At 33.0% G+C, this 22,792-nt stretch overlaps 2 protein-coding genes across 2 annotated transcripts; both read left to right on the top strand.

Moving 5' to 3' along the window:
* Positions 1-1,255: 1,255 nt before the first annotated feature.
* LOC142643769 (putative xyloglucan endotransglucosylase/hydrolase protein 10) lies at positions 1,256-2,912 on the top strand. Its single transcript, XM_075818485.1, has 4 exons — positions 1,256-1,454; positions 1,543-1,643; positions 1,732-1,925; positions 2,307-2,912. Exons 1-4 carry the CDS (start codon positions 1,268-1,270, stop codon positions 2,707-2,709), a joined length of 885 nt encoding a protein of 294 aa, XP_075674600.1. The 5' UTR covers positions 1,256-1,267; the 3' UTR covers positions 2,710-2,912.
* A 3,127-nt stretch (positions 2,913-6,039) lies between these two features.
* LOC142644195 (putative xyloglucan endotransglucosylase/hydrolase protein 10) lies at positions 6,040-8,859 on the top strand. The gene is made up of 5 exons (XM_075818856.1): positions 6,040-6,223; positions 6,548-6,648; positions 6,745-6,941; positions 7,349-7,749; positions 8,645-8,859. Exons 1-5 carry the CDS (start codon positions 6,040-6,042, stop codon positions 8,857-8,859), a joined length of 1,098 nt encoding a protein of 365 aa, XP_075674971.1.
* The last annotated feature ends 13,933 nt before the right edge of the window (positions 8,860-22,792 follow it).

The raw sequence follows: 22,792 nt of genomic DNA, 5'->3' as shown, positions 1-22,792 counted from the left end.
TTTTTATAAAAAGTTTCTAAAAATATATCATAAACCAATATTTTTAGGAATTTTATTATCTTTTTCCTATTATTATAGCTAAAGAATCAAAATTTTTATGCATTATTTAATTAATTAATTAATTTTCTGAAATTTGTATGCATTATTGAATGCCAAAGAAAATAACTTCCCAGCTGGAGCTTCCAAATTATTAAGAACAACAACCGAATATATACGACACGGTTTACTAGAGCCATGGGCAAGGCCCACGAGTTTACTTTTGTGTTAAATTATTTGAGCTTGTCGACATTTGTGGTGGGGCAGAAATGAACGTAACCAAATTCATAACTAGGAACTAGCCCTTCAAAAGAAGGGAAGGAATAAACGTAAAGTCCTCCAATCGAAAGATTACAAAAGGGAAGCTTGAATGACCAAGTTATCCTGAAAAGAAAAGCACAAAAGAAAGCGAAACTCTACTCAGTTTATTACTTTTCTAGACTTTCTGCTAACCCGACAGGTAAAAAGGCTCTTATTGATAAAGCCTAAGAGTATGTCCAAAGCTTGGTATATAGTGGCTCTTACAATAATTAATTTTAATTAAATCCACTGTCTATAATTATAAATCTCCTCATGTGAATTCAGAATTGACTATTCAGTGCATTAAGCAAGTGAACATAGCATTAATGGAGAGCAAATTTTCGAGACGATTTGATTATGTTTTTTAGCATCTGTATAGCATCAGTTTATTTTGACTTTTTAGTGATTACTTTTTGCTGAAAGTATGTTACAATATGCTTGTATTAAATTTGATAAGTGATGTTTTAAAAAATTGTATAAAAACAAAATAAACTAAAAAGTTCAACAACGTGTGAATTAAACACTTAAGTGGTTGATGGGCAGGGGTTAAAGCAAGTGCCTCAATTGCATTTTATATGAATATGGTAAGTGCAAGAGAAGAACAATATTCTGCATGGTACTTAAAAGAAGTAAGAAAACTTGTACAATTATAATTCGAAAAGCAAAATTAAGCTTACTAAGATATTCTTTGTCATCCAAAATAACTTGATCAACAATGTTTACAAAGTTAGTCTCATTTTAATGAGAACACTAACGAGAAGCTAATTATTTAATCTGCAACAGCCAAACATTCCTTTGCTTCCCTCTAAAGATATTCTTGCTTAAACAAAACCTCTCCTTTGTTCTATTCACAATTTCACCCCCTCCCCCAAATGCAATACCTATATATAGCTTCTCTTTTTTACTTTAATTTGATATAAACTCAGAAACCATGAACAATAACCACAAAATTATCGCCCTTATTGGGCTTCTTATGCTCGAAATGGTTCAAAATTCAGTCGCTTCTGTTGTTTCTACAGGGGACTTCGATAAGGATTTCTTTGTTATATGGTCTCCTAGCCATGTAAACACTTCTTCTGATGGTCAAACAAGAAGCTTGAAGCTTGACCAAGAATCAGGTACCTTAGAAAATACATGTGCATGCTGAACTTGCAACTCCCTCTCTATTTTTTAGCTTCTCATTTTTGTTTATTGAGTTTTGTCTAGGTTCTGGTTTTTCTTCGAACCAGATGTTTCTGTTTGGACAAATTGACATGCAAATCAAACTAGTACCAGGTGATTCGGCTGGCACTGTCGTGGCCTATTATGTATGTGACCTTTTTCTTCTCACATGCATGTTGTGTTCTTCTATTGTATTATTGCTTTTCATAAATGCTTTGGCATTGTGTATTGCAGCTGACATCTGATCAACCTAACCGTGACGAGATAGATTTCGAGTTCCTTGGCAATGTGGATGGAAAACCATATATCCTTCAAACAAATGTTTTTGCTGATGGCTTTGACAACCGTGAAGAAAGGATTAATCTATGGTTTGATCCAACAAAGGACTTCCACACGTATTCGATCTTGTGGAACCTTCACCAAATTGTGTAAGCCAGTTTACAAAGATTCACAGTCATGGTTTTGCAGTATTTTCATATTAGAGCTAGCTTCATCTCCTTATTGAAATTTGATGGCAATACCAATATAGAAGTATCATAATTTTTCTAAAAGACTTAAACTAGTAGAAAACTAATCATTGAAGATACATTTAGTTTTATTGATGATAAATACTATTTTTATCATATATGTGAAAAGTATTTGGAAATTTTAGGTTGGTATAAATAACATCCGGACAGTACAAGTGAATACAACATGAACTTCTAAGTTCTGTTATTGCAAGCTTGAGAATTAATGGTCTTCAATCTGTTACAAAAGGGAAAATAAGTAGTATGAATTTTGATGAGCTTTTTTTTTTTCGTTCCTTGTAGGTTCATGGTGGATTGGATTCCCATAAGAGTGTACAGAAACCATGCAGACAAGGGAGTTGGGTTTCCTAGGTGGCAACCTATGAGCATCAAAGTCAGCCTATGGAATGGTGACAGCTGGGCAACAAATGGTGGCCGCGACAAAATTGATTGGTCCAAGGGCCCCTTCATAGCTTCATTTGGGAACTACAAAATTGATGCGTGTGTTTGGAAAGGAAATGCAAGATTTTGTAGGGCAGATAGTTCTACCAATTGGTGGAACAAGGAAAGATTTAGTAGCTTAACATCTACGCAAAGAAGGTATTTCAAATGGGTCAGAAAGTACCACTTGATTTATGATTATTGCCAAGATAACCAGAGATTCCAAAACAAACTTCCCAAGGAGTGTTCTCTTCCTAAGTATTGACCAAAAATGAGGCAGAGGCAAAGGCAAAGGCAAAGGCATACTTCTATTTGTAGCCTTTCCCACACGGCTTTTTTCTTGGCTAATTGGCTTCGCTTAGCTACGTGGCTTTACTTCATGTGGAGAGATTTTCTATTCTTTTACTTTCATGATTTACTTTATTTCATTTATTAACTTAATAACCATATATATAATAAGTTTTATAGTTAAGTACAATTTGTTAAAGTATCTCTATCCTTAGAAGTAAAGCAACCTTTAGATCGATGTGGCTCGAGGTATATGATCTTAGAAGCTCTAATAGTTCACCGGGTTTGATTAACAACTTGCAAATTAAAGGATATTTCAAAACCAAATGATGACTATCATGAGTTAGACTAAACAATTTTCACTTCTAATCCATGAATTGTCTTCACCAGCACCCTTAAAGTACTCTCTTTGCACCCCTTGTATGGGCAGGAATACTCACCCCTTTTATGGACTTTCTAAAAATTTCAATTCAAAATGTCAATATTCAACCCAAAATAAGAAATCTGCAAAGCAAACAAGTTTAGTCTCAAAATCAAAATTGCACAGTGAATCATTCTATCTGGAAAATAGCCAAATAATCTAAGGAAATAATAAGACAATAAATTCAATAAATCACAATGTAAAAACTAAAGAAAAACAAAGAGAGAACGATAAATATACATCCACAAATGAATGCTCAAATTATATGGATAGCAAGTAATATGCACATTGTCACAATTATAATAATTCAAGATCTCATGTCCTGTTTCACATCCACAAATTGTTCCCACGAGTAGGGTCATTGAAAAATAAGCAATCATCAACCCATTATATCACAACATCTAACCACAACACCCCAAACCTCCACATCACTAATTATATAATCCTTGAAAATACAAGTTTTGACCCCCAATCCCAATTGATTACGCTATGAGTAATCAATTGTTTACTAATTATGTGATCACAAGTTTAAGTCACAACTACACAAGTACCAAATAGGTAAAGGAAGAAACAATCGATGATACATAAAATTGGTAACAAGGTGAAAAACCAATAGAAAATAGCTCCAAAGAAAAAACACTCGTTGGGCGATGCACCACAAACAAGGAAATCAATTATATTAATTAATAGAAGTTACAATCTAGTTAAAGACACTTATCCTGGACATTACAACTAGTAAATGAATTTACGAATGCGACCCATCATTTTCAGAAGGTCTAAACCCTTTGTATTTGAAACCTTCACAAATGGACCATCAGTGCTTGTAACCAGAACCTCTAAGCAAATCCAAGGACCCTCTTTGAGGATTTGATCACCTCAATGATGCACTAGGTTGATAGACTGTGTTTTCAATCTTGATCATCAATATGGGAGCAACCTCGTTCTCAATGTTGTCTTTCTGAACTCATGGATTGAACAAATTAGCTAGTTTTGAATATTTCTTTGTAAGATGCATGACTGTAGTCTCTCTAATCCTCATGAATTCAAATTTATAATGTGCTTTATATATGTTATGCAAGTAAGGTATGAAAACCAAGGCAACCAATTAACTTTAGTTAAAATACTTCGGAGTTTCTGTTCACGTTTTTTGATTGATGAAACTACTATTAAATAGCGATAAAAAATCCTCTTTTCATCCATTGAGATGCGCTCGAATGTTTTCGAAACAGAATGTTTGATCCATTGATATTCAATCTGAAGGCTGTCAAAACTCTGATAAAATGTCTTCTTTGAGTTACATCATCACACTTTAATCTTGCACATTTTATAACATATTATAGACTCAATGATTATTTCATTGGAATTTACAAATCTATTGTAGGAAAGTAATATGAGATTAGGGGTCATAAGCATCAACGAGAATCTGTAAAGAGAATCTCAATAATACATATTGGAATTTAACGAGAATGAACATCAAAGTAGGTTCATGTTCATCAATGAATATAGAAAAAGCAAATTGAGATTAGTGTATAAATTCCTACTTACTCCAAGTACACACAACCACTTATACAAAAACCAAACCCGCTATAATTTGTCTCCAAGGTCCTTAAAACCATTGCGGCACTCAATCTAGAAAATTCAACTTAAAATGCGTGGGTTGATTATTCGGTAAGTCACAAAAGTTCTCAATGATTCCCGGCAATCCCCAATAGTGTTTGAGGTTAAGGTTAGACATTGCAAGATTAATTTGGGGTTGGTAACTTGTACGTTTTTAGACCCCTTAAACACAACCAGATTAACCTAGTTATTTAACCAAGTGATTAACTTAGGTAAATTATGCAAATCTAGGTTAACACATATATATCATATGAAGCAGAGAAAAATAAAGAACACAAAGATTTGATGACCTAAGAAAACCAAACCGATAAAAAACTTGGGGAGGATTTAACCTTACTATCCATCATTGTGATATATCTTAGGAAGAAATAATATAAGTCTTCCTCGGCTTGAGTCCGAGGAGAAATTTTATTTCTTATTCATACTAATAGTCCCTTATGTGTACCATTGTGGTCTAAGCCCATTATTTTCATGTTATCCAAGTATCATAGAACCTAGATTGCAAGTTCACCCTCTATAAATTCTATTGTAAAAAGGTCTTTCAGGCCCATCCCCTTTAGACTTTGGGTTCGGGCTCGAATTGTGTCCTTACACATACTTTGAGCAAGTCTAAAAACAAGACTAAACCTTTTGATCATGGTTTGCTAACATTACAAAATGAAGTTCTAATATATTTGAACCTAAAGTCTTAGAACCCAACATAACTATATAAGGCCATAAGGCCAAAAAAAGGGTTTAAAGCCATTTACCTAGTATCTAAGTTATATTTCAGAAAGGAGAAAAAAAAAATTTCCAAGATTTAAAGTTAATAAAAATCTTAATTTTCATTTAAGTATCTAAAAATATTATTAAGATGAAGAATATTTAAATTTATTGGATATTAAATTCCATGGGTTGATGAGATGTAATTTTTATTGATGTGCTACTCTTGTGATTAAGTCCACCATTCATATTGCAGGAAGTGTCCTAACATAATTGCATGCAGGGATGTTCTCAAAATTTGGTGTCTCCTTTAAAGAGTTACCAAAATTTTCAAGATTGACTCAAGATATGTTCTTCTAGCCGTTACAACCTGAAGTTTGTGGTTATCCAATGATTTAGGTTATCAAAATTAAGTCAATTCTGTGTCTTAGGGGTGGTTTAATTTGACCTTCCACTCTAAAATTCATATTTGCACTCTCCTCCCACGCATGACCTATATATATGGCTTATCCCACCATCTTCTTACCATTCTCATAGCACAATTTATATTAAAAAATCAAAATCACCATGAAGAATTGTCACAGACAAATCATCTTTATTGCCCTTGTTACCTTGAACTTTATTAAATTTTCAGTAGCAACTCTTTTTTCAGGGAACTATAACCAGGATTTCATTATAGAATATACCCCTAACCATGTTTATACTTCTCCCAATGGCCGATTTAGAACCTTGTCGCTTGACCATGATTCAGGTACTTGAAAAATATATTAAAACAAACCTACGTGGATTAGCCAAGTGGTTGGGCACTTGGTCTCAAAGTGCTTGTCTCGGGTTCAACTGGGTGTGCTCTCCAGTTCGAGTTTGGGTACCTGCACTTTGAAAAAAAAAAACTCAGGGCCAACGATTTTCCCCACTAGGGCTCACTTGCCACGAACAATAATTAGTCTCTAGTTGAAATTTGAGGATACACTGTGAGAAACCAAAAAAAAAATATATATATATATATATTAAACACATTGAACTTGCATATCCTTTCAATGTTTTTCTCTTAATTTCACTCTTGCGTTTCTTCTAGGTTCTGGTTTCGCTTCGAAGGAGAAGCTTTTATTTGGACGATTCGACATGCAAATCAAACTAGTACCTGGTCGTTCCGCAGGCACTGTGGTGGCCTTTTATGTAAGCATATATTTTCTTTATCTCCCTTGTTTTTTTTCTTGTATTATTGCTTATAAATAATGGTTTTTTTTTTTTTGGCAATGCAATGCAATGCAGCTGAAGTCGGGCGATGGAAATAATCGTGACGAAGTAGATTTTGAATTCCTTGGCAATGTAATTGGGAAGCCATATGGTCTGCAAACAAATATTTTTTCTGATGGAAGCGGAAATCGGGAGCAGAGGATTCACTTGTGGTTTGATCCAACAAAGGACTTCCATACTTATTCAATCTTGTGGAATATACACCTAATTATGTATGCCACTTTATCAAATATTACCTCAAGTATTGCACTTCATTTATACTTAATCAACTTATGTCAAAAGGTTTTATCTTTTATTTTCTTCAAAAAAAAAAAAAAAGGTTTTATTTTTTAGTCTTAAACCTCACTAGAAAACTAACAAATGGAATACTTTTTTTTTTTGCTAAAATTTCTTATTAGGTGTAGTTATTTCATCAAACCAAGTAATTAATTATTTTTTTTTGTTGAGGAAACTAAGTAATTAAATTATGTTGTAGAGGGAAAAAAAAAAACCCTGAAGTTAAAGTATGATTGTTGTTCAGATACCTAATATATCTAGCATGTTGCAAGTGACCATTTTTTTCCCCTTAGGTTATTATTATTATTATTGGTTTTTTTTTACAATTTTTTGCTCCTTGTAGGTTCATGGTGGATGGGATCCCCATAAGAGTTTACAGAAACCTTGCAGACAAGGGAGTTCAATATCCTCAGTGGAAGCCTATGAACCTTGTTTCTACCATTTGGAATGGTGAAGGTTGGGCAACAAATGGTGGCAAAGACAAAATTGATTGGTCAAAGGCCCCATTCATAGCTTCCTTCAGAAACTACAAGGTCGACGCTTGTTTCTGGAGAGGAGATGCAGGTTTTTGCAGGGCAAATAGCCCTTCTAATTGGTGGAACAATCCAAGATTCAGTCAGCTAAATCCCTGGCAAAGAAAGATGCTCTTATGGGTTAGGAAGTACTACATGTATTATGACTACTGTACAGATCATAAAAGATTCCCTTCCCTTCTTCCAAAGGAATGCACCATTGCTCTCTTGAGTAAGTGTGCTACATATGCAACAAATTCCTACATCTTTTTTCACAATTTGTTGAGGTAACAAATTGTGACTTGTAGCGGCAACATCCTTTTTGCAGAGACCATTCTACCGACATAATTATCGTACACCAATCACAAGTTGTTATCTCAACAGTTATGAAAAATATTGTGAAATTTGTTGTGTATTTAAATTTATTGTTATTTGATGATAATAAAAAAAAAAAGGGGGAATGTTTTTCATCCTCTTTTTATTGTCTTTTGCTAATTTGCTTTAATTTTCATTAAGACTCCATTTATTTCGATGACAAATGTTAATTTTGGAATACTACTCCTATTTATGTGTTTAGTTGTGACATTGAAAATGAGTTAAAAAAAACCTTAAATTAAATACCATACCTAACTCCAAGTGATGCATTATATAAGCTTGACGTCTAGTGACTCCTCCAATTTATGATATCTTTTATGTGTGGAGAGGGGGGATAAGACTGCACATGTTTGAAGTTCGCAGATTAATCAAGTGTTCAAAGAGTTCTAGACATTTTGTTATTAAAAATACAAGCACAAAACTCCATATGATTTTCTTATAGAACACAATTCTCTTGAGACTATGTTGAGTCATCTCCATTTGCTCCTTCGGTTTTGCCTGTTTCGTTCTTCTTTAGCCACATGAGCATAACAAACTTGAGCCTCGGTCAAGACTTTATTGTTTTCTTGGTTATGGTGAAACTCAAAAGGGGTATCGGTGTTATGATCCTGTTTCTTATCATATTCGTATCTCTCGCAATGCTGTCTTTTGGGAACAACGTCTCTTTGTCGAGCTCCTTCACTTCCGTGCCTCCCTATCTTCTTCCTCTGTCTTAGATCTTTTTTCAAATGAGGCACATATTCCTTTTGTAGCTGCTCCTGGTCCTCTTGTAGTTGCTTCTAATTTTCCTATAGACTTCTTTGTCCAACCACCAGATATCATTGATCATTTTCCTAGTTCACCCTTTAATGAACAAGTGGAAGATGAACATGTCGAAGACGAGTTACCCAACCCTAACCTTGAGCTTGGGTCCCATGCTCCTGCTCTGCCTGAAGATCTTGCACAAGACATCCACCTCGTCACTTAACTTGGGTAAGATCCATTCCTCCACATTTACTTAACTATCATTATTACATTGCTCTTGCTAAACTGCACGAGCCTCACACCTATCGTGAGGCTTCCATTGACCCTTTATGGCAGATTGCAATGAAAGAGGAACTTGATGCATTATCTAAAAACCATACTTGGGATTTGGTGATACTTCCCCCTAGGAAATCTGTGGTTGGTTGTAAGTGGATCTACAAGATTATGACTCACTTTAATGGGTCCATTGAGTGCTACAAAACTCGTCTTGCTGCAAAGGTTTTACACAGGAGTATGAGATTGATTATGAAGAGACCTTTGCTCCAGTTACTCATATCTCGTCTATTCGTGCCCTCTTAGTCGTTGTTGTTGCCAGTAAATGAGACATTTTTCAGATGAATGTCAAAAATGCATTCCTTAATGGGAATTTAAGTAAAGAAGTTTATATGCAACCTTCTCTTGGTTTCTCTGTTAAATCAAACAAGGTTTGTCACCTTTGACTTGCATTTTATGGCCTTAAACAAGCTCCACAAGCTTGGTTTGGCAAATTCAACTTTACCATCTCTTGCTTACGTTATATGACCAGTCATTATGATTCTGCCTTATTTCTTTGTCGCACTAACAAAGACACTATTTTACTTCTCTTGTATGTAGATGATATGATTATAACTGATGATGACCTCAGTGGCATTCAAGAACTCAAAGATTTTCTCAGTCAGCAGTTTGGGATGAAAGATCTTGGACATCTCAGCTACTTCTTGGGTTTTGAAATCACTCATTCTACAGATGGACTTTATATTACTTAAGCCAAGTATACTTCTGAACTTTTGTCTCGAGCTGGACTCACTAATGGCAAGACTGTTGACACCCTAGTTGAGCTTAATGTGCATCTGACTCCCTCAGGGGAGAAACCATTTTCTAATCTCTCTCTTTACAGACGCTTAATTAGTAGCCTAGTTTATCTTACTGTTACTCATCCAGACATTTCCTATGATATTCACCAGGTGAGCCAGTATCTATTTATTCCACAATCGACTCACTATGCTGCTGTTCTGCGCATTCTTCGATACCTAAAGGGCACTCTTTTCCACGATCTTTTCTACTCTACTCAATCTCCTCTTATTCTCTGTGCATTTTCTGATGCTGATTGAGCAGGAGATCCCATTGATCACAGGTCCACCACTAGTTATTACTTTCTTCTTGGTTCTTCTCTGATTTCTTGGCGAAGTAAGAAACAAACTTATGTGGCCCGCTCCAGTACTATAGCAGAATATCGTGCCCTTGCTAATACCACATCTGAGCTCCTTTGTCTACGATGGCTTCTCAAAGACTTAGGTGTGTCTACATCCTCTACTACTCCTCTTTATTGTGACAACTAGAGTGCCATTCATATTTCTCACAATGATGTCTTCCATGAACGGACTAAATACATCGAGATCGATTATCATTTTATCCCTTATCATCTTGTCCATGGTGATCTCAAGCTGATCTCAGTCTCCTCTAAAGATCAACTTACAAATATCTTCACCAAGTCACATCTTAAGGGACGCCTTTGTACTTTGGTTGACAATCTCAAGTTGGTTTCACATCCACCTTGAGTTTAAGAGGGGCTGTTAACATGTATAGTGTTATGGGCTTTAGGTCCAATTAGATTACTTGTATAACACACTTTTTTATACTACACTCTTACTTGTACTGCACTCATATGCTTCCTATATAAAGACACTCATGTATAATCTTTCACGTAGAAATATAATATAATTATTCGGTATTTCTAACACATCTTTAACTTATGTTAAGTAAATGGAGTAAACAAACACCATCTTGGTTTAGCATAAGCAAATGGAGGTCAAAGACAAGTCGACAATTGGGTCTCATAGGAGAAGGTATCTGGTCCAAATGATAACCATGTCAACACCTTAGTGGTATCAAAATCTAATAAATATGAAACATGTTAGCAAAAAAATAATTACCACACTAACAAATAAAAGACATGTGTTAGCGGGTAGTTTTTGGACACATGTCTTTCGTTTATTGGATTTTGATACAAATGGTGTGGTATCATTTTATACAAAATACTTTTTTGCCTCATAGACATAGCTTATAATTGGCTCATATTTGTCTCTATTTTTTGTCTTTCACATTGGTGTGTGTCTGTATATATATACATTTTTTTTTGGTTGATTGGATTTCAAGGCTATAATTTTTACATCAATCTCTATATATTTGAAAATTAGCAGGACAATTTGTAATATTATGTAACAATTTGTGTAATATTTCTAACATCACTTAATTTTTAGGATAAATTATGTCCAAAAAACTTATGTGACGTTTGGTACAAGAGAATCTACATTACTCTTAGTATCTAAATTTATAGGAATGTGATTTATAGGAATGTAGCTATCCCTATGTTTGGTTTCATTGGGAATCTCTTAAACTTCCTAAGAACGTGAGATGATAATATTTGGTTTATTCCTAAGAATGTTAAATGAATTATTTATTTTTCTTATTCTATTTTTAGATTTAAATGTGAACAACCAAGTTCTTAAAAAAAAAGATTCCTCTAAATAAATAGTAAAAAACAAAATATAAACTATTAATCATGTCTATCCTATTTATGTTATTTTAGCGGGAAAAGATAAAGACAATAGAAAAGATATTGATGATTTATTTTATATTTTATCCTAATTGCTTAAATGATAAGGAAAAGGGATTAAAATTGACAACTTATAAAAAATAAAATTTTCTTTAAACTTGGGAATTTGGATACCTACTTGTTTTAAAGGGAATCTACATTTCTACTGAGGGGGGTTTAAAGGAGGTATCCAAATTCCGCTGGCATTTGATTCCCTAGAGTGATTGGCAACCAAATATGGGAATTTTTAAATATTCTTGAAATTCTTAAAACATTACCTTGTACCCAATGCCATATTAAAGTTTTAGCACTTTTAGGTGTTTTTTTTTTTTTTTTTTTAATTTAAACCTTAAACTTTTAAAATATTTTATTTAAAACTCAAAATTTCTAAAAGAGTTAGATTTAAATCTTCAATCACATTTTTTAAACCCGTTTCATATCACAAAATTAGATTACTTATTTGAATGAAATTTATTTCAAACTTTAAAATTTAGAGAAACTTTACCCAAAAACTCTAAAATGTATATAAAACTATATGAAATTATAAGGTTTAAACGAAATATTTTTAGAAACTTTAAATTGTTTAAAAATTTCATTTTAAAACTTTACGGTTTAAATAAAATATGCTCAAAACTTTAAGCCTTAAGATGTAAGTTAATACCCTACTTTTTATTATGAACAAGAGTAGATTATTTATCTATATGGTGTGGTACAAATTACAATCACAGTTATTTGTCATATTAGTTTGTAAAATTTTTATAAGAATATCTTTTAGTGTTTTTCTATTTAATTATAAATATTTTTAGCTCATATCACTCTCATGAATTTAGACACTTCCTCACCTCCAAGACCGTGTCATTGAGTTTTAGTCCAACAACTTCCCAAATGCTCAGAGGATCATCCCTTTTAATGCTGCCCAAAGTTGTGAGGAGCATACGACTGCCTGGGATTAACTCCTCTGCTCGACACTTTAGAAACATTTTGAAGTCTTTTTCAAACTGTTTTAAGTATGCTTCAAACACGGCAGGAGGGCTTGTCTTTGCAATGCATATGTTCCCTTTGTTCAGGGCTTCCCGAGTCTCATTAACCAATTGTTTTGGTACCTATATGTTTCTCATTGTCATATACATATACATGTTACTCTATGAATCTCTCATAAGAAGTCCTATCATACTATTATGTTCAAAGACAACATTGATTAAGTAGTTTAGTAACTAAACTGAATCATAAAAATTGAAGCCGATGAAATTTATAAATAAGCATCACTAATAATGTGTAAGTGCCTATATTGTGTAAGTGCCTATATTTGTGGAACAAGATCCTAGGGATAATATAACAGCAGCAAAATCTGTCACACACAATGTGTTGAAATAAATATAATCTGTAATTCACAAGTGGCTTCCTATGTAAGTGTCAAAGAAATGAGAAATTATAAGGTCCTCATAGTGGACCACGTTATTTTTGCCTAGTGGTCTACCATTCCACAAAAAGACTTCCACTTGTTTAAATTTTGTTGACTCATTTTAAGATAAAAATGAAAGTAAAAGATATACACGTTTAAATGTTATCAGATTAAATTCAAAATTAAAGAAAATTGTGTAAATAGTAAAAAATTAAGAGGCAAAATTTTCTTGTTTAAGCGCTCCACAAAAAAAGAAAAAAAAAAAGGGGGGGGGGGGGGAACTTCCTTCTTCTTTAATGGCTGATGTTAAGGTGAAAAAGTTGTTTGTGTTTCATTCTATCATAACAGAAAATATAGTTCTTGATTCTTAGTTCTTACTACGCTGCACCAATAGACACTCAAATGGCTGATGGAGGTACGCTTTTGTCAATGGCAGATGAAGGTATGCTTTTCCTTTGGTGCCGTTGTTCAGCTTTAATTTACATAGGATCGTACGCTGCCTTTGTAGCTTTCGTATTGCACTAGACACTCAAATGCCTTCGTTTTAATATATATCTATATCTATATATATATATATATATATATATATATATATATATATATAGACACACACTAGTTTTGATTTGTAGCATTTGACTAGATATGCTTTTCCTCTGTTTGCCACTATTTGACTGCCCAGTGCTATTGCTTATAATTTTTGGGTTAAAATTCATCTTGTACAACGTAGGGACATAAAGTCTCTTTAGTTTTCTTGTTTGGTTGAGACTAGAGCCTACATATTTAATTTACATAGGATCAAACACTCTGCCTTATTCAACAAGCTCGTTTGAAATTTAATTTACGTAGGATCATGCACTCTACCATATTTAACAACCTCCCATCTAGTCAAACACTACAAATCAAAATGATGTTATGTTTGTAGAGGGCCCAAGCTAGATATCACATCTAATATTTTTTTTGAAATACTAGTATGAATTATTCAATTATTATATATCTATCTTATTTTTTGTGACTAATATTTATAGTTTCATTTGTCTTAGAAAAAGTAACAAAAGGAAAACCTTCAAAAAACTGTGATCAGACACCACAAGTTACAAGTTCCTGCAAGCATATTAGCACACCTATAGATGTGAACTCATCAAGTATGATTATTTAAGTTTTATGATTGAAACATTGAAATTTCATACTTGATATTGCAAAAAAAATTGTATACTTACCCTTTTTTTTAGAACAATTAACAATGAAAGAATTGTCACAAAACGTTGCCCATACACAACATGACATTAATTACTGTGATGGAACTCTCCCTGAATGTGTGAATATTAGTGATCAGGTTTGTTATTCATATTCCTCAGTCCCTAAGTAATTTAAGTACTTTATGTTGGTTGTATGTATTGATTTTCTATAATTGTTGTATCGGTGTTTTCTTCCTTGGGCATGCCACTAATCGATGTTTCGAACCATTTCCAATAGTTTAATAAGATGATTAAAATATTTAAAGAATTCATTAATGCATTTTTCTTCTTCAAGAAGCATAGGATTTAATTTTTTTGTATGGATTATTTGGACTATAGAATCCTTTATTCACATGGAATGATTTTCAAACTCTAGCTTTACAAGGATGCTTCAAAATAATGATCATTTGACTAAGGTAATATTTATTTTTTAACTTGACTTATGCAGTTTATTATTCAATTATTTTTTGTTCTTCAATTTGTGGCAATTCATTAAATATTGTTAATTTATTGTTATTCGAAAATGACAAACAAATTTATATTTCATTTTGCAGGATTCTTTGAACTCTATGAAGTTAAATAGTTAGAAAGAGTGATTTATCTTTAAAAGTTGGAATACATGTAAACAGTTCAGTTGCATTGGAGACTTTATGGTCATTTGCCCACTTGAAATGGCATCTCTTTTACATTTGATTCTTCTGTTTTTTACTTCTTAAAAAAAAAAAAAAAACTTTTGTTCTCTTTATTTTGTCTTGTTTTGTACTGTTGCAATGAGTTTTGAGAATGCAATGGATTCATTTCTTAGTTGGTAACAAAACATAAGCTATGGATTTTGCATTTATAGTAATTGCAGCAAGATTGATTCATCTCAGAAAGTTGAAATAATGTAAATAGTTTTGTTGCATTGGAGACTTTATGGTCATTTGCCCACTTGAAATGACATCTCTTTTACATTTGATTAGTCTTTTTTTGCTTCTCAAAAAAAAAAAAAAAAAAAAAAAGGTTTCTTTGTTTTGTTCTCTCGATTTTGTCTTGTTTTGTACTATTGCAATGAGTTTTGAGAACGCAATGGATTCATTTCTTGGTTGGTAACAGAATATAAGCTATGAATTTTGCATTTATAGTCGTTGCAGCAACTAACACACACACACACACACATATATATATATATATATACTTGGCCAATTCAAACAATCTGTATAACTAGGCATAGTGAAGGATGAAAATTAAATATGCAAAGCAACTCTAAAAAGCTCTCTTTGCCACAAGCCAAAAAATTTGTCTCATGGCAAGGTGTTGTATCATTTTTCTTTGCTAAGAGAAAAGATTTTATTAAAATACAAAGCAGTGAACACCAAAGCAATACAAAAGAAGAGGACTCGCTACTATCCTCAGAAATTACATCAAGAAAGGCCTTGGGTCCAGAATCAACATTAAAACTCCCCCAAAACCTGTGTTTAAGAGACTAGGTAGCCAATATATAAGGAGCATGATTTGCCTCTTTGCATATCTATTTGAAAGGACAGGTAGGCAAATTTGTAGACAGAGAAAGCACTTCAGAAATGTAGCTTTTCTCCGTGGGGATTGCACAGCTCTTCTGAACTAACTGTCATCCCTATTAAACTTATATAGCAGCTATCCTCAGTCATGAACTGTGCAAATATTAATCTTCTTGTCCATTTAAGTCTTCTGGATCTCACTTTTAACCCTTAAGGTCCACAATATGAGAAAAAACTTAAAGTTGCACTTGTTTTGTAAACAGAGTTTATATTGTTGCTGCATAATAGCATTCTTGAGCTTAAATGCACTGTGCTTCATATGATATGGACTAGCATCTATAAAAGAAATTGAAAGAACTAAACAGTAATTGTGCATAGAAGAAAGACAATAAAATTAAATTAATTAAAAACGTCTCTTAGTATACGGTTTTTTCTTGACCATCTTTCTATTGATTATGAAAATTTTGGAATCTGATATGATCTTTCTATTCTTTTTAATAGAAAATTTTACAACATTCTTAGCCTCTAGAGATTTTAATGGCCAACAACAAAGAATTCATTTGAATCACAGCAGAAACACTCAAAGCCTCATGAATATAACCAAACTTTAAAGAAACAATAATCACCAGTGGTTTTGAATAGGAACAAGAGTGGTTCATGAACTCAATCAAAAATGTATATATAAAATTTAAGGAAAAACATCTCGTATATCTACAAACAGCTTCTTTCCAATTAAATTGCTGGTCTAATTTTCTTTAAAATAATGAAAATTTATTACATCCGTAAGAACTTAAAAATATATCCATTTAAAACCAAAGGAAAGAAAATCAAAGGAAAGAAAAAAAAAAAAAAAAAAAACCAAAGGAAAGAAAATCAAACTATTCTTTCTAATACCAGGAAAAATCAGCCAAAAACCCCTTTCTAAAACCCTAAGATTCAACGCAAAAAAAAAAAAAAAAAAAAAAATTCCAGGACCGAAACCAAATGAATATGCAAAATTTGTTAGATAAAAAAAAAAATAGAGCAGGTTGAAAGTTCATATAGGAAATTAAACCAGATCTTACCGATTAAGAGAGAAGATGATGCTGCAGAACTGATATCATTAAGAGGGAGAAGAGATTTTAGTTTGCTCTCTTCTGAAATTAAACAGCTTTTCTCTTTAGAAATTTCATATAGGAACATCGGACCTTTATCGATTAAGGGGGAAGATGATGTTGCAGAACAAATGTTGTTAAGTGGGAGAAGAGATTTCAATTTGCTCTCTTATGAAACTAAACGACATCTCTCTTTCAAATTTTTTTTTTTTTTTAATTAGTCATGTAATCAGATAACATTTAAATGCGTGTATCTTTTACTACATAACATTTAAATGTGTTTATCTTTTACTTTCATTTTTATCTTAAAATGAGTCAGCAAAATTTCAAGCAAGTGGGAGTTTTTTAGTGGAATGATGGACCACGTCACTTGCCCACCATGAAGATCTTATAATTTCTTCAAAGGAAGAAGCAATAGAAAACTAGCTATCGAAGAGATAGCAGCAAATGAAGTTGAAGTTAACATGCATGTAGATACCTCACGGTCAGTTGTCATTCCAGGAGCAATTTCCATCAAAGTTGTATAGTACTCTAGCCAACTCAATACGTGCAGACGCTTTAGATTTCCTAGGGAACTCCATTAATAGATTTCTTTAAATTCTAACCACTCTTTTATGATTTAAAGAATCTAAATTCTGTTATATCAGTATTCTACTGAAAATACTCTTAAAATAATAAAATAATATTGCAAACAAAACAATTAAGAGTATTGTTAGTGGAATGCTGACATGGCAGAATCTAGACCCTTTGATTATAAAAGAGTGGTTAAGATTTAAAGAAAAAGAGATACTACATCCATAACATTTTTAAGATTTAAAGAAATCTACTGGTGGAGTATTCTAGGAAATCTAAAGGATTTGAATCCCTATAAATAGATGTTATGTGTAATAATGAAAGTAATGTAACAAGAAAATTGCAATGAAACTGAATTAAATTAAAGAACCAAAACACTAAATTTTCTTCCTAAACACTAAATTCTCTTCCTAGAAACATAATCAAAACACTATGTAAACAACCCTCCCGGCCATAATTCAAAATTGCATTGAGCACATGTCTTACCTTTGTTTATTTGTTTGTTTGTTTGTTTTTTTTTCATCATTCCATCAATATTTGCTTTCCAATTCGTCTCTTCCCATTTCAGTCCAGGCCTTTGGAAACATTATTGTGTGTAAATGTTTCAAGATATTAATTAATTCGTAACTTGATTGTTGTAGGTAAGTAAATGTTTCATAGTGTAATGAGATCGATGTAGGATATTTTTAGAAATGAGTATGTAAACTTGTAAAGTAGATAAAGTAACATTTTGGTGGTCTAAAATTGATTTTTTTTTTTTTTTTTGGGACGTGAATGCTCCATGGTCCTTCCAAAATCCTAATACAAAACCTTTTTCTCCTTTTCGATGTATGTTCTCTTTTATTGTTATTGTTTCATAAATATTGTTGGTTTATTGACTATGATAATTTATTTGATGTTTATTCATTTGATATTCTATCTATTTTTTATGTTTTTGTGAATTCAAGTTCAGTTTTTGAATTTTGGATTTATATTGTAATTTCCACACATGCATTTACGGTTTGTTTTGAGTGTTTCTAGAATTTACAGGTTAATTCTTTCTCATTTGCTGTCTATTCTAGCAACTAATAGTTAGTGGATTGTGATGGAATTGTATTTGGGCAACAATGTGTAAGTTGGGCTAATTCTTGAGTTGAACAATTCATTTATATGTGTGTTTTGTCACTGGTTGTCAAAGGGAGAAATTGTTAGGTTCTAAAAATTTAGGATTAATGTTTAGGATTTTAATTTGTATGTGTTGGCAAACTGAGAACAAAAACATGTCTAGGATAGGTGTTAGATATTACTCAAAGTGGTTCAGATCAAGACTCAAGAATATACAAGCTGCAGAAAAAAGGATTAACTTTCTGTGAATTTCAACCAATCGAATGGTGAAGCTCGATCGATCGAAAATTGTAGAAAAAGAATTTTTGTAGAATTTTAAACAGGCCCAAGCTCGCGAAAACATTTAGGGTTTTAGTTCAATACTCCTATGTATAAAAGGAAAACCCCAACTGCATTTTGAAGACTCTTGGAAGAGTTGTGAGTTACTCTTGTGAAATATGAAGGGTTTTGTACCTTCTAACTCTACAAGCATCTACCGGAACAAAATCTACAATCAAGTACTGGTGGAATTTAGTTGCTGCAAAGATCAACAAACCGTGATCTGAAACTTTTGAGTGGGATCTCAAAGTCACAAGTGTGGCGCAAATTCAAGAGAGAAGAAGTCTATGGATTCGGAGTTTGCACGTGGTCATATCAGTAGGTTACTACTAGAGGTAGCAATAAATTTTAATGTTAAATCTGATTGTAAAAACTTAAATTCTTTATAATGGATTTGTTTTATCTTGAGGATAGTTAGGTCAAATCATCTCCATGTTTTTACCTTGAAAATGTTGGTTTCATTGATTTTTCTAAGTCATCATATTGTTGCGTTCTTTATTTTCCGGTGCTGTGCATGATATGATATGTCCTTATTTAACCTAGATCTCATAATTAGCCTAAGTAATCACTTGGATAATATATTAAGTTAAACAATTTGTTTTAAGGAGTCTAAACAAACAAACAAGTTTTTTTTAGAAAAAAAAAAATAGAACTATATATTAGGGTTACTTTTAATTTTATTAGATATTTTGGCCTTATGTGTATCTCATCTTTTAAAATGGTGCATAATCTTTTAAATTTTTCAATTTCGTTCTTAACCTTTAATAAATTTTTTTTGCCAACAACTAATAAATGAAAAGGTATGATTAGTCAAATAAAAAAACTGAAATCAAGCACTATAGAACTAATGCTGACTTGAAGCCTTGATGGCATTTTAGTTTAGAAAAAGACATCAGCTTCGGTAAAGGATGATATGCTACATGCATAACAAACAAATTTAGGAGATTTCACATTTTGAAATCCCTAGCTCATATATATATATAGAAAAGAAAATGGTGTCCCATCCTATGGCCAGACTAATAGTGTGGTGGATTGAACTTAAATTTTTTACAAAGCCCAAATGACATTTTTGATATGCATTTAAGGACTAAATTAGTAAAGCCACTCTAACCACACCATCACACCTTAACTAACTAGAATAGCCTAGAACCAACCACAATGTGGTTAGTGCACTTCCAACTATGGAAAAATATACCCTACACTAGGTATATGTTTTTTTTTTTTTTCTCTCTCTCTCATAACTGGTGGGTCCTACTAAGGAATGAGACCCACCAATTGTAAGAGAGGAGAAGCATATACCAGATGTAGGGTATAACTTCTCCCCAATTGCAGTGGAGGTGTAGAAATTGCACCTACGGGTGTAGGTATGATGTGTATTATGATTTTGTTTTTAGAAAACTGCCAAAAATCCCCCCACATAGCACCCATTAATATATAATTTTTATTTTAAATTTAATATATGTAATCTAAATTGCTCAATTTCACTAATAAATAAAATTAAAAAATTATTATCTACGATTTCCTATGCATATGTCTATACATAAATAAAGTGTACACTCATGAAAAATAAGATTTTTTTCCTCCAAACTTCTAAATTCTTAACTCTATAGTAAATATTATGTCTATAATATTTTTACAATAAATTTTAAATTGTAAGCAGTTACCCATTGTTATTAATGAGTAAAAATAAGTAATTTTAATGTTGGCTTTAAATTGGAACCCAAAAAAAAAAAATTAAAACAATTGAAAAAATATATAGGCCCAAACTAGCTCAAAAAAGCCCAACCCATCACCGTATATACCTGTAGGTTTTTGAGACCATTTTGAAACTTGCGATAAAAGTTGGTCACCACAACATGTAATTATGGCCCTGTTTGGTAGCTTAGTTCTAACACACATTTTCACATTTTAAACAATATTATACACATTTACACACATTTTTTCACTCACATATATTTCAAAAAACTATAAACAACATTACTCAAACTCCTCTACCAAACAGGCCATATAATGTTGAAACAAAAATTCTCCGAGAGAAACTGAGAAAAAACCCTCTTTCTTACTTGACCAGCTCTAGTCTAGAGAGAGATGGGCCACACAAGCAAAGACCTTCTGCACTTGGAGCATAAGAATCCCTCCACCTCACCATTAGGTCTGTGCGTGTTGGTTTTTGTATACGACTAGTACATTTAAATATTGTGTTACAAATTCCTCCTCCCACTAATTTTGTGTACGTATTAATTGTGCAAAGTCCACTCTTCTTGTTTGCAGAAAAGACATACCCCCTTTACCCCAGAAAGCCATTCCTGATGGAAACCCCACCACTGCCCCCGTTCCCAAAAGCCAACGTAACCCCATCTTTCCCATCTAATTTATTTTTATTTATTACCACTTTTTTCTTAAGTTTTTGAATGCCTTATGAACCTGTATATTTAAGAGTTAATTTACTTACACTGTATTGTACGTCTGCTTCCCCAAATTTGTTTAAGCTTATTTTGGGTTTTAAAATGGGAAGCTACGGGGAAGTTGCTGTTCCAAAATGACATTTCGGGATTTAAAAACGCATTTTTAGGGTATGTTCAGTACCCTTGTTTGAACAATAGTTTTTATTGTTTAAATAACATAAAAAAGTATTTTCACAACACTTTTTCACCCATACATATTTCCACAACACTTAAACAATGTTATTGGAACAACATTATCAAACCGGCCTTAAAATCCCAAATTGGCTAACTAAACAAACTCTCTAAATAGTTGTCCTGGCCTTGGCTACTTGTATATTTAATTGACACACTAGTCTGAGATTTACAAAATTTCCACTAGCCATATGCATGACTGAGCTGGTCAGATATGGGACGGCGATTCCCTGCTGAGTATACGGTTATGTAAATAAAACTCTGGCTTAGTGTAATTGAAATGAGCATGTTTTGACAAACAGGGGTTTTGAACCGCGTTTTACAAAAACGCAGCTCCAGGAAACACGTATAGCCGCGTTTACTAAATGCGGCTATAGGCCCGCACTGAAGCCGCGTTCTTTGGTGCTGAGGCTGCGTTTGGCAGGTAGAATTTCAGCCGCGTTTTTAGAAACGCGGCTATAGGGATTTCTTTATTTTTTTTTTTAATTTTTTCTGGAGCCACGTTTAAAAAACGCAGCTCCAAACCTGCAGAAGCTGCGTTTCATTAAACGCAGCTCCTAAATGTTGAAGCCGCGTTTGGAAAACGCGGCTTCTGCATTTAGTATAAATATAAAAAAAAAAAAAAAAAACCCTCCTTCCCTAAATCATTCCTAAATCAGATCGAAAATAACCCTAAATCGAAACCCTCCTCCATCCGCCCAAACCCAAACTCTCTCTCACTCACTCGCCCAAACCCAAACTCTCTCTCATTTCGAAGCTCTTCTTCGGCCTCACCGACTCCTCCTCCTCCTCTCCCGTGACCGCACGATCAAGCTGGAACACCCTCGGAGAATGCAAGTTCACTATCTCTCGACCAAGAGGCGCACCAGATCGAGTCTTGTGCGTTCATTTCAGCCCCAACACTCTCCAACCCACCATCGTTTCGGCGTCGTGGGATAAGGCTGTGAAGCTTTGGAACTTGACCAAGCGTAAGATTAAGAACACATTGGCTGGACACACCGGGTATGTGAACTTAGCTAACCCACTAATTCTGCTTATTTTATACGAAGATACGTTGTGTTCTTTATTTGGCCATGCAAAGTAAAACCAAAGACTCTGTTTTTTGAAAATATAATAAACTTGAGCATGCTAGATTATTTGATTATTGTGTCATGGGGTGTATATCTTATCACAATAAAAAATAAAGTTTATGTTGTTCTATTAATGCTACAATTAGGTAAAAGATTAATAAGTTTAGTGGTTTAGTGGGCCTGTTAATTGATTAAAACTTAATTTTGTAGTGCTGAATGATGAATGATCTTCAATATAGTAATGTTGATTTGAGCTTAATTAGTTCAGATAGCCATCATTAAAAAAAACTTGGATGATTTGAATCCATAGGAATTAATGTTCCTTTGTAATTAGATGCACCTCCAGCACACTGGTGCTTTTTCATTGTCTT

Source organism: Castanea sativa, chromosome 7 (genome assembly GCF_040712315.1).
Source record: "Castanea sativa cultivar Marrone di Chiusa Pesio chromosome 7, ASM4071231v1".
Classification (NCBI taxonomy): domain Eukaryota; kingdom Viridiplantae; phylum Streptophyta; class Magnoliopsida; order Fagales; family Fagaceae; genus Castanea; species Castanea sativa.
The sequence above is the reverse complement of the archived record's forward strand: the minus strand, read 5'-3'. Positions and strand labels throughout refer to the sequence as shown.

Coding starts and splice junctions, on each gene's coding strand:
- LOC142644195 (XM_075818856.1), top strand. CDS start 6,040: ATGAAGAATTGTCACAGACAAATCATCTTTATTGCCCTTGTTACCTTG. Junction 6,224..6,547: donor GTCGCTTGACCATGATTCAG/GTACTTGAAAAA, acceptor CGTTTCTTCTAG/GTTCTGGTTTCGCTTCGAAG. Junction 6,649..6,744: donor GCACTGTGGTGGCCTTTTAT/GTAAGCATATAT, acceptor AATGCAATGCAG/CTGAAGTCGGGCGATGGAAA.
- LOC142643769 (XM_075818485.1), top strand. CDS start 1,268: ATGAACAATAACCACAAAATTATCGCCCTTATTGGGCTTCTTATGCTC. Junction 1,455..1,542: donor GAAGCTTGACCAAGAATCAG/GTACCTTAGAAA, acceptor AGTTTTGTCTAG/GTTCTGGTTTTTCTTCGAAC. Junction 1,644..1,731: donor GCACTGTCGTGGCCTATTAT/GTATGTGACCTT, acceptor TGTGTATTGCAG/CTGACATCTGATCAACCTAA.